This window comes from Mobula birostris, chromosome 4, assembly GCF_030028105.1.
Source record: "Mobula birostris isolate sMobBir1 chromosome 4, sMobBir1.hap1, whole genome shotgun sequence".
Classification (NCBI taxonomy): Eukaryota; Metazoa; Chordata; class Chondrichthyes; order Myliobatiformes; family Myliobatidae; genus Mobula; species Mobula birostris.
The window spans coordinates 201,887,088-201,900,192 of record NC_092373.1 but is presented as its reverse complement, the minus strand read 5'-3'; the positions used below and the strand labels follow the sequence as shown (position 1 = coordinate 201,900,192).

The 13,105-nt window shown below is 38.6% G+C and overlaps 1 protein-coding gene across 1 annotated transcript in view; it reads left to right on the top strand.

Annotated features, from left to right (window-relative positions):
- Positions 1-13,105, top strand: part of paip2b (poly(A) binding protein interacting protein 2B) — a 122,628-nt gene that overhangs the window by 83,954 nt on the left and 25,569 nt on the right. The window contains exon 3 of the mRNA XM_072256770.1: positions 12,364-12,537. Within this exon, the coding sequence (XP_072112871.1) occupies positions 12,364-12,537 (174 nt within the window). The remainder of the gene's footprint in view (positions 1-12,363; positions 12,538-13,105) is intronic.

The following is a 13,105-nucleotide window of genomic DNA, read 5'->3' as shown; positions in this document are numbered from 1 at the left end:
AGTCCCTGAGTAGTATGGCCTATAGATTGATGGTGCACAGCATGTTGTCCTGGTCCAGCTTGCCTTCAACTGAGCAAACACTGGAGGACAGCACCAACCGGAGGGGCCAGCCCAGAAAATAATCATATCCAGAAAAGAAGCATTCTCCATCACTTGGCATTGCCCTGCCTGAACTGTATATATTAGTAGCTTAAGAGATTGTCATCATTTTGAGATCAGTGAATCTCATTCAAAATGTTAACAGATTGGCACTGTGCCTTAAGTTGTTTTTGTCTGCTTTGACTGCAGGAATTGAGGTTGTCTAGCACTAGAGTTTTCTCAAAATAGCTTCCAATGAACTGAAAAATGGCATGATGTCACAGTAACCAGGCTACCCAAAGAACTGTTAAACCTTTCAAATACATAATACAATCTGAAAGGCTGTCAGTGATGATCATGTGTGCCTTTTGTGTTTACCGTGGAGTTTTTCAGTCATTTGCCTCCTTGTGGGATGCACAGTTTGGCTCCCTAAACAATGTTCCCGTAAATCTAGCAGGCCCCTGCTCTGATCTTTAGTCAGTGCTATGGCAGAGAATTGGAAATTAGCTGCAGTTTGCACATCCTGGTCTTTAGGCCTGAATACTGCTGCATAGAAGCATGGAATGTACTGGAGGTCAGGGAGTGAAGCATATGATTTCCCTCGTGAATGCTGAATGCAGTACTGAATCCAGTAGTGGTTGGCAGTCTTAATGAGCTGGCAGGCAGGTGGGATCAGAATCAGGTTTATTATCACTGACACATATGAAATTTGCAGCAGCAGTACAGTGTAATATATAAAATGTTACTATAAATTACAATAAGAAATATATAAGTAGTGCAAAAAGTGAACCCTTCCTGCCGAAAGGTTTCAGCCCGAAACGTTGACTGTACTCTTTATATGTTGCCTGGCTTGCTAGTTCCGCCAACATTTTGTGTGTGTTGCTCATGTAACCTCCTGGTAAGCCTCAGGCTCGCTCAGCTCGCTTTTGTCTGGGGGAGCAGCCTTCGGCCCCGCCAAACTGGGTTATCAAGTTTGTGTGGATGCCGTGTGATGTACCCCACACCGCCAATTAACAGACAGCACACAATGTACGATTTACAGATTACACTTTATAGATCTTACCTGAACTATGTAATTAACAGAGATACAATATGAAAGGAAAGTAAAAGGTGCCAAGCTTATCAAAGTTCAAACACTTTGTGCACAACCGTTGGAGCTCAATTAATGGAGTCTTCTTTCCACCATTCCTCTTTGGTTCTCCTCCCGAAAAGCCCTGGGCCTCAGACTCCCTCTTGGGTCCGATCCTCGCCCTTCTTACAGCATCACTCATCACGTCTCCTCTCTCTGTCCCCATCGCGCCTTCTGCCCAAAGCCCACGAAAACAATAGCCTACAGACACACAAAGAATATCGTCTATCCTAATTGGTTAGCAAATGAATACAATTCCCGTTATCAGTAATTATAACCTAAACAAGCTGCTACCATTAACTCAGCAGTTAACATTACAGAGAAGCCATTTTATTATAACATAACAAAGAAGCCATTTTATTAGCCTTAGCAGTAACATAAAAGAAGAACCCCCTTACACTCACAATATAGTTAGGTGGTGTCACAGGTTTGTGGATTGTTCAGAAATTTGATGGCGGATGGGAAGAAGCTGTTCCAAAAACATTGAGTGAGCGTTTGTACCTCTAATGGTATTAATGAAAGAGGGCACGTCTAAGGATTCGTACGTCGGATGGAGCCCTCCGTCTTTTTGAATCTCCTTCGGATGCCCAGAGTTATCTGGATCAATTTTCACCTTCAACATCTTAATCGTAATTTTTAACTATCTCCGTTGAGCGGAGGTTGTGAATTTGTCAGTCTTAATTTTTTTTTGTCCTATATGGGCAGAAAAGTTTATTTTTGATTAGTTAATATGGTTGCTAAACTTTCCTTTTAACTGCGTCATTCCTTTCTTTTTCCCAGGGGATTCTGGGTGGTTATTCCCTCACCGTCATTTTACATATTTCCTTTGTGGCCTTAAATTTTGTAGTTTTTTAAAAATCTACTTTGTTTTGTAGGTTTTCATAACTAGTTTATGTTAATAATCTCATTTTTTTTTGTTTTGTTTACTTATAGGGTCTGGGGTTTGATGTGTTTTTTTTATATTTTCTGGCTTTTACTCTGTTATATTATGTGTTTGTTTTAATTGAGTTACCTTTATTTATTCTCTTACTGTTTTATAATTAGCTGATCTTTTTTTATATTTACACTTTTTTTAGGGAGCGTATACCGGAAGTCATGGGGGTAGTTTTAGTGCTTGCTTCTTTCGGGCTGGTCTGCGTTAGATTTAGCCTTGGGGTCATGGGGTGGGGGGTGGTGGGAGGGGCTTCACGTTTTAGTTTCTTTCTTCTTGAGCTATGTACATTATTGAAGTATTGGTTGCGTTCTTCTTCCCGGTATCTCTTATTTGTTCTGTTCCCTTTCCGGGTTCGTGGGTCGAGCCTATCGTCAATCCTCCTTGATGCGGGTTGACTTTAGGGTTTATGGAGTCTATTATTAATTTTGTCTCCTGGAATACTAATGGTCTTAATCATCCTGTTAAAAGGAAAAAAGTTTTTAAAGTGTTCCGGAGACTTAAAGCACAAATTTTATTTTTACAAGAGACCCATGTGCGGAGGGGGGACAGACTACGTTTTTTTAAATTCTGGAAGGGACAACAGTCTCATTCGGAATCCAATGCTAAGATTCGAGGGGTCTCTATTTTTATAGACTCCTCGGTTACTTTTATACAACATGCTATTATTTCTGATCCAAATGGTAGATTTCTATTGGTTAGTGGTCTACTATTTAATAAAAAGGTAGTTTTGGTTAATGTTTATGCTCCTAATATGGACTGTCCGGAATTTTATAAATCATTATTCAATCAGTTCCCGAATTTGAATGAGTTTTCATTGATCTGGGGCGGAGATCTTAATACCTGTTTATCTCCAACTTTGGACCGTTCGGCTCCTCTACGGACCTTACCTAATAAATCTGCAACTTTTATTAATTCATTCCTCTCTGATTCTGGGTCGACGGACATTTGGCATTTTTTGCATCCTCAGGAAAAAGATTTTTCTTTTTTTTCACATGTTCACCATTCCTATTCAAGAATTGATTATTTCTTTATTGATTCTCGTCTTATTTCTTCAGTGATTAAATGTGATTATGACTCTATAACCATTTCGGATCATGCTCCACTTAAGCTTTCTATTAAAATTCAGGCCAATACACAAAATAATAGACAATGGCGTTTTAATTCATTGTTGCTTCAGGACTTGGACTTTGTTAACTTTATGAATGAACAGATTGATCTTTTTTTTACAATTAACTACAGAGGATATTTCTGTGAACATTCTTTGGGATACCTTTAAAGCTTATATTCGTGGTCAGATTATCTCGTATTCTGCTGCTTTGAGGAAGAAGCTGAAGCAGGAGGAGTTGGTAATCGTGGACAAGATTAAGGAAATTGATAAGAAATATGTTATAGCTCCTTCTGAGGAGTTATATAAACAAAGAACTGAACTTCAAATGGAACACAGTTTATTACTTTCGTCCTCGATTGTAAACCAATTAAAGAAAACAAGAAGTGAATTTTATGTACACAGTGACAAAATTGGCAAACTGTTGGCTAATCAACTGAAGTCTAATTATGCTATATCTCAAATTAATCAGATTTATAACCAAAATGACCGACTGATCCTTGACCATGTGGGGATTAATCAAACTTTCTGTGATTTCTATTCTTCCTTATATCAATCAGAGTCTCCTCCAGATTCTAAATATATGAATGATTTTTTAGATAATCTAGACTTCCCTGAGATTTCACAGGATATGTCTTCTATGTTAGATACTCCCATTACCACGGATGAGATTAAGAATGTTATTTTCTCTATGAATTTGGGGAAAGCTCCTGGCCCTGATGGGTTTACCGTAGAATTTTATAAATGTTTCACACTTTCATTAATCCCTTGGCTCTGTAGGGTTTTTGAGGCTTCATTAAAACTTGGTAAACTTCCTGAATATTTCAATAGAGTGTCAATCTCTCTAATATTAAAGAAGGATAAAGATCCTGCTCAGTGTGCATCTTATAGACCAATATCTTTATTAAATGTTGATTCTAAAGTTTTTTCTAAGTTATTAGCAAATAGATTAGAAAAAGTACTTCCTTTTATTATTTCAGAAGACCAAACGGGTTTTATTAAAGGTCGTTACTCTTTTTATAACATTCGCACACTGTTAAATATTCTTTATACCCCCTCACAAAATGTTCCTGAGTGTGTTATCTCTTTAGATGCTGAGAAAGCTTTTGATAGAGTAGAATGGCCTTATTTATTTAAGGTGCTTGAAATGTTTAATTTTAGCTCGAAATTTATATCCTGGATTAAATTGTTATATCATTCTCCTGTGGCCTCGGTCCGTACTAACTCTTTAAGCTTACCTTTTTTCCCTCTTTTTCGAGGTACTCGACAAGGGTGTCCTCTTAGTCCTTTATTATTTAATATTGCGTTAGAACCTCTTGCAATTCCCATTCGAGAATCTCCAAATATTACTGGGATAACTCAGGGCTTAAAGTCCCATAAAATATCACTCTATGCTGATGACTTACTTTTATATATTTCTAATCCCCAAAAATCCATCCCTGCTGTTTTAGAGTTATTAGCACAATTTGGTCTTTTTTCAGGTTATAAATTAAATCTTAGTAAGAGTGAACTTTTCCCGATTAATAAACAACTTCCCTTATATCATAACTTTCCTTTTAAATTGATTAATAATTATTTTTCATATCTTGGGATTAAAATTACTTGTAAATACAAAGATTTATTTAAGATTAACTTTTTACCCTTAATTGACCATATTATTCAACTTTCATCTAAATGGTTTCCTTTATATTTAACTTTGATTGGTCGTATTAATGCAGTTAAGATGTTTTTTTTGCCAAAATTTTTATATATATTTCAGGCATTACCAATTTTTGTTCCAAAATCTTTTTTTGATAAAGTTGACTCCAAAATTTCTTCATTTATTTGGCAAAATAAAAACTCGAGACTGGGTAAAATACATTTACAGAAAGCTAAGAGAGATGGAGGCTTAGCATTACATAACTTTAGATTTTATTATTGGGCAATTAATATTCAACATATGAAATTTTGGTTACTTGACCAGGATATACTATCCATTCCTAAATGGGTAGCATTGGAATTACAATCTGTTCAGGGCTATACACTTGGCTCTATTTTAGGTTCCTCTCTTCCTTTTGATTTGAAACGCCTTAAACAGGTGTCTAACCCGATAGTTAAATATACCTTACGTATTTGGTTTCAATTCAGAAAATTTTTTGATCTTAACCAATTTGGGCTTGCGATTCCTATTTTAGGTAACATATTTTTTCCTCCCTCTTTTACGGATCATACTTTTCAAATTTGGAAGACTAAGGGTATTTCACGGTTTTTGGATTTATTTTTAGATGGTTCCCTTATGTCTTTTGAACAATTATCTAATAAATATAATTTATCAAGAATACATTTTTTTAGATATCTACAAGTTAGAAATTTCCTAAGTACTATACTTTCTTCCTTTCCAATGCTTCCTCCTACATACATTTTAGATACTATAATTAACCTTAATCCATGTCAGAAAGGTGCATCGGCTATTACTTATAATATTATTATGAAACTTAGGAAAGCTCCATTTGATAAGATTAGGTCAGATTGGGAACAAGAATTGGGATCTATTATTTCCGTGGATGACTGGGGGCAGATTTTACAATTAGTCAATACTTCCTCTATCTGTATTAAACATTCCCTAATTCAATTTAAAGTTGTTCATAGAGCACATATGTCCAAAGATAAATTAGCTCGCTTTTATTCTCATATTAATCCTTTTTGTGATAGATGTCTGGGGCAGATAGCTTCTTTAACTCATATGTTTTGGTCTTGTCCTACTCTGGAAACTTTTTGGAGAAACATTTTTAATATTATTTCCAAGGTATTGAATATAGATATCTCTCCTCACCCTATTACTGCTATCTTTGGACTACCTAAAATTTCCAGTAATCTTTCTCCCTCAGCCCGTAGAATGATTGCATTCCTGACTTTAATGGCGAAAAGATGTATTTTACAACATTGGAAAGAGCTTAATGCTCCAACTACCTTTTTTTGGTTTTCTCAGATGATATTATGCTTGAATTTGGAGAAAATTAGAAGCAATCTTTATGACTCTTCATTTAAATTTGAACAGACCTGGAGATCTTTTATTCAATATTTTCATTTAATGTAATATATACCCTTCTTGTTTTTTTTTTACTGTTTTTAATGGAGGTCGGGATTGAGGACGTGATTTTAAGTTTTTTAACTCTGTTTGGTTTCAAGTTAGCCCACTGCTTTGCTTTGCTTTTAGTTAGTTGCATGGTGGTTTTTTTTTGGGGGGTTTTTTTTTTCCTTTTCTCTATTGATATATATAAAAATTAGTATACTATTATGTTACCTTGGTATGTTATGTTTAAATTACATTGTATTTTTTTTTGTATTAATATCTCCTGTAATTTTATTATATTCTAACAGTGTATTAGTGCCTATATGGCTTACCTTTTTGTATACTTATTCAATAAAAAGATTTAAAAAGAAAAGAAAGAGGGCATATCTTGGATATCCTAATGATGGATGCCACCTTCTTGAGGTACCACCTTTTAAAGATGTCCTTGAAGGTGGGGACAGTTGAGCCGGCTCAGTCTATAACCCTCTGAAGTTTTTTCTGATTCTATGCATTTTTGCCTCCATACCAGATGGTGATGCAACCAGTCAGAATACTCTCCATGTTTACAAATTTTTTAGATTTTTAGATTATGAGAACACTCAGTCCCCTTTTATTGTCATTTAGAAATGCATACATGCATTAAGAAATGATACAATGTTTCTCCGGAGTGATATCACAGAAAACAAGACAGACCAAAGACTAACAGTGACAAAACCACATAATTATAACATACAGTTACGGCAGTGCAAAGCAATACCATAATTTGACAAAGAACAGACCATAGGCGCAATATTAAAAAAAAAGTCTCAAAGTCCCGAGTCGATTGACTCCTGAGTCCCTGATAGCAGGCGGCAACTCCCTGCCATAAGCCTCCAGGCACCGTCAACTTGCCAATACCTTGGAAGCAGCCGACCCCGAGTCCATCCGTAGGAAAACTCCGAGCTTCTGAGCAGCCTCTCTGATATAGCCTCCTGAGCGCCTTCGACCTCTCCCCGGCCGCTGAAACACGCAAAGCCGACGATTTCGAGGCTTCCAGTTCCAGAGATGCCAGTTACCACACAGTAGCAGCGGTAGCAAAGCAGACATTTCAGAAGTTTTCCAGATGTTCCGCTGTGCTCTCACGTCTGTCTCCATCAAATCAGGATTGTGCATGATCCCCTACTTGACAAATAACAGATATTCATCACCGAAGTGGCCGCGCCGCCATCTTCTCCCCCCTCCCTTTGCTTGAGTGTTTGGTGACATATCAAATCTTCTCAAACTTTTAGTGAAATATAGCCACCAACATGCTTTCTTTGTAATTGTATCAATATGTTGTGCCCAGGATAGATCTTCAGGCATGTTGACACCGAAGGAACTTGAAGATGCTCACCTTTTCCCCTGATGATACCTTGGTGAGAACTGGTGTGTGTTCTCCCGACTTCCCTCTCCTGATTGTGAAGTCCACAATCAATGGCTACAATTAGTATAGTCCACAAAAAATGCTGGAGGAACTTAGTAGACCAGGCAGCATCTATGGAAAAGAGTACAGTCAACATTTTGAGCCAAGACCCTTCAGCAGGACACTGAAGGGTCTTGGCCCGATACATCGACTATACTCTTTCCCATAGATGCTGCCTGACATGCTGAGTTCCTCCAGCATTTTGTGTGTGTTGCTTGGAATTCCAGCATCTTCAGATTTTCTCTTGTTTGTGTTCGGTATAGTCCACCTGACTTCCTTAAAAGTAAGCAAAGCAAATGTATTTTCCCATTCATGAATTAACACTCATGTTCTTAATTAATTTATGCCATGCTTTTTAATTTATTACAGGTCCACAATCCCTTATCCGAAATCCTTGGGGCCAGTTGCATTTTGGAATTCAGAATTTTTCGGATTTCAGACCGCCCCCCACCCCCCCATACCAAAAAAACACTTATGCTCAAGTCCCTTAGTTAACCTGTCACAGCGCGGTGGAGTTTAGGGCCCGGCGGCACACCAAACCTACGCACATCCTCCGGTATACTTTAAATCATCTGTAGATTACTTACAATACCTAATACAATGTAAATGCTATGTAAATAGTTATTATACTGTATTGTTTAGGGAATATTGACAAGAAAAAATTTATTTCCAACAGAAACATTCAATAAAACATAAAAATATACAGCTTCAAACGAACCGAATCAAACACATGGTAAATGACTTAGTGGAATAAATGTAGGACATCACTGTCACTATAAAACTTCAGTAACTTGTCTTTCTCTTTATTTAAACCATATACAGTTGTAGTTCCGACACTATTTTCTTCAGTAAGATGCCGCACAGACACACCACGATCAAGCTTCTGCAATAGCTCCACTTTCTGCATTATTGATAATGATAGATGCTTCCTTCTCTTTTTCTCATTGTTACCCATAGGGGTATTGCTCTTTTTGACATTTTCACAGTGAAATTGAACACAAAGTCAACAGTGAACACAAAATATCAGCGAACAGCAAATGCACGTGCAACCAGTACAAGCGCCGAACCACAACTGACGTCTGGCGGCCTCTGCTAGTGGCTGCCACGTCACACCTGAGTGAAGTCAGCTGTTGGCGAAAAAAAACTTCAGTTTTCGGAGCTTTTTGGATTTCAGAATTTCGGATGAAGGAATGTGCACCTGTACCTTTAAAAGATTTTATTTAAGCTGTTTTTTATATCATTGGAGGCAGAGATACTGGGAAAGCTTTAAAGAAAGCATGAGCGTCAGAAGGGATAAGAGTTGGCTGGGTTAGAGGTGTAGACCTCTCGATATGGTTGCAACAGCAGTCTCTCCAAATCAGTGGGAACTGTACAACTTCAACGAGATAGTGTGGGGAAAAAGACCATAAGATTCTGGAGCGGAATTAGGCCATTTGGGCCATCAAGTCCAAATTGTCTGATCCAATTTTCCTCTTACCCCCAATCTTGTCTTCTCCCCATGTCCCTTCATGCCCTAACTAATCAGGAATCTATCAACCTCTGCCTTAAATATACCCAATTACTTGTCCTCCACACCTGCCTGTGGCAATGAATGCCACAGATTCAGCACTCTCTAGCTAAAGAGATTCCTCCTCATTTTCGTTCTATTCTGAGGCTGTGTCCTCTGGTCCCACTGTTGGAAACATTTTCTCCACATCCACTCTGTTGAGGCCTTTTCAATATTTGATAGGTTTTATTGAGATTACCCCTCATTCCTCTGAATTCCAGTGAGTTAAGGCCCAGAGCCATCAGATGGTCCTCATCCAACAAGCCTTTCAAACCCGGAATCAGTTTCGTGAGCCTCCTTTGAACCCTGCCTAATGTTAGCACATCCTTTCTGAGATAAGGGTCGCAAAACTGCTCAGAATACTCCAAGTGAGCCCTCACCAATAGTTTTTGAAGCCTCAACATTCCATGTTTTTATATTCTGTAGAAGGTGCAATCCAGGCCAAACTTGATCCAGCACATTTATTTCATGTGAATCAAGTTCACACTTAATTGTTATTCAACCATGCATGAATTCCTATGAAAACAGCCAAATGAAATAGCATTCTTCTGGGGCCAAGGTACAAGACACAGTACCAACAGTCATGTACAAGGCATGTATAGCATATATAAGATGGCAGTAAATGTACAGTACGCAAAAAAAACATAATATAGCCCAAGTTCTTAAGTCCATGGATGTTGTCAGCAAGAATAAGCCTGCAGCAATTTACAAATCAACACAATCCAGCTTGTTTTCCACTGAGTGAACACTGGAGGGCAACACCAATGGTGGGAGGCTGGGGCGGAAACCAGCCCCCAATCCAGCCACTCCACCTCCAACATTTCCTCTCCTGGGCAGCAGTAGCAGGCGACACCGTGACATGAGACTGCATTACTGCCCTGGCCATGTAGCTCCCCAGCTTGCCAATAAACCAGTGAACCAGACTTGCAATATTCTACATTACCAATGTGCAACAGGGTCTTGCGATCACGAGAAAAATGTCCAAGAAAATCTCTTGCTGTTAAACTGAACACCGCCTTTGTGTGTTGCCATCTTTCTGTAGGAGGCAGTGCTGCACCAAGACCAGCTCCTCCGCCAATGAGCAACTCGCTGATTGGGTAGACCTGTGGTACTTGAAGTTCTTCACGTCCAGCAGCGTCTTACAATCATAAAAAAGACGCTTTATATAAAAAAAAACACCTTTGATTGGCCAAGCAGTGGCTGCTGCATCTGGGTGTGTACTGGCGTGACACTATTCCAACTCAGGTTTTGGAGTTCACTTCTGGCATCCTCTGTAAGGAGTCTGTGTATGTCCCTCCCCATGGAATGCGTGGGTTTTCTCCAGGTCCTACGGTTTCCTCCTATAGTCCACAGATGTACCGAGTAGGTTAATAGGTCATTGTAAGTTGGCTTGTGATTAGTTTAGGGTTAAATCAGGGTTGCAGTGCAGCTGGAAGGTCCAGCAGGGCATAAACTGTGATATTCCTCAAAATAAATAAAATTAAATCTTACTGGAAAGATGAACTGTAAATAGCTACTTTGAAGATAATTGTATGTTAATATGCTTAGAGATATTCAAGGACAATATCATAAAGATTCAGTCCAAAAAAATTAGTCAGAAGTTAAGGAACATCTAACTCAGTACCCCGATGGTTATCAAGAAAAATATAACACAAAAATGGGAAGTTTATGAAACTGTGAATTCAATGCTACCGAAAGCCCAAAGTGAAGTGCAATGGCCTACAAGACTGTGGATGAGAATGGGGTCTCTCTTTTTCATTTGAATTTAATGTGATGTGTTGAATAGATGCCTTACTTTCTATAAATCTCTGATTCTAGGACCTGAGCTATAGAGTATTCAGATTCCCTGTCCTTTTTCTTTTGGAATGTTTGCTGCATTCCCATTTATTCCCATTTATGAAGTTATTTATGAATCTGCTTCTGCAACCCTGATCTGATCTGGAAAAATTATTAATGTCTTGGATTTTTCATTGTTTGTGGTCCTTTAGTTACCAGTCCTCCTGCCACTGGAAGCAGTACCTCTCTCATGTTATCTCCTTGCCTGCCATCACCTCCCTCTGGTGCTCCTCCTCCCTCCCACCCCGCCACCTTTTCTTTCTTCCATGGCTTTCTGTCTCTTTCACCAATCAACTTCCTAGCTCTTTGCTTCATCCCCCCCTCCAAATTTCACCTATCGTCTGGAGTTTCTCTCTCCCTTCACCCCAGCTTTCAAATTTACTCCTTAGTTTTTTTTTGCCAGTTCTGCGGAAGGATTTTGGCCTGAAAAGTTGACTATACTTTTTTCCATAGATGCTGCCTGGCCTGCTGAGTTCCTCCATTATTTTGTGAGTGTTCCTTTGGATTTCCAGTATCAGCAGATTTTCTCTTGTTCGTGATTTGATTACTACTCTCCTATCCCATCTGCTTATCAAAGTTCAACAACCACCTGCTCTTATCTTGCCATGAAGTTATCTGCCTAGGGCGGCACGGTAGCTTAGTGGTTAGTGGTTCAGTTCCCGCTGCTGATTGAAAGAAGTTTGTACATTTTTCCCATGACTGCATGGGTTTCCTCTGTGTGCTCCACTTTCCAAGAGATATGGATTAGTAGTTTAATTGGGCACAGGAGTGTAGTTGGATGGGATGGGATGGGTTAGTTACTGTGCTGTACTTCTAAACTAAATAGAATATAGTCATCTGACCAGTTATACAGTATTCCCTCCTCTGCCCATTAAAGGTTTTTTTTGTTGTCTGTTGCATCAAGCAAAACCTGGTTTATTTCCATTTTTTCTTTTATTTCCCACACGAAGCTGTTCCTTAGTATACTAGGTATCATTGTGCAAGAAGGAATTTTGGGCAAATGCCTATCAGCAATATCCCAATTCACAGAAGTGAGCTGAATTCACATCAATGCATGATTCCATTCAACACTCCATTTCTTCCCTTCCACTAGCACGTTTCGACATTTTATTGCTTTGTTATACTGTGATTTCTGATTACCTTGTTCCTAGAGAAATTGCAGATGGTTATGCCCACCCTGAATGTCACAGTGCATTGAATAAGCCAGCATATGTATTCACTGTTAACACTTCTGGTCCACAGGTAGAAGAGGAATTATGGGAGGAAGAATTCTTGGAGCGTTGTTTTCAGGAAATGCTGGATGAAGAAGACCAGGAATGGTTCATTCCAGAACGGGATTTGCCAGGCATCAACCAGATGCAACAGCAAATGAATGGACTATCCATAAATGAAAGCAGCAAGACAGAGGACCTTGTGGTAAATAGCAAAAACAATAATGCACCTATTTGAATAAATTCAGTGTGCAATGTCACTTATCAAATTTTCTTTCAACTTTCTCTGGTCTAACCACGACAATCCCAGCTCTTATAGTCTTGCTTTGTAATCAAATTTCCACTTTCCCAGCACTGTTATATAAAAAAAAAATGTTCTTGCACTCTTTGGGGTCTATACGTTCAAACTGTAATGCATGCAGAATTTGTGACCAAACACGGGACAGAGGAACGGGTAATCCACTTGGTCTGCTTCCCCCACTTCTTTCCATTGTTCCGTTGTTTTCTCCTGAGTAAAAACGAAGAGAAAGACTCATTAAAAATCTCTCCCATTTCCTTTGGTTCTACGATCAGATGGCATGCTGATCTTTAAGGAGATTTGTTCTCTCCCTAGAAATCTTTAATATACCTATAGAATATCTTGGGATTTTGCCTCACCTTGCTTGCTGAATCCACCTCCTATCCTCCCCTTGCTCTTGAAACTTCTCTTAAGTGCACTCCTACAGTTGTAGACATCAAGGGATTTACTAGTTCTAAATCACGTACTCAGTGTA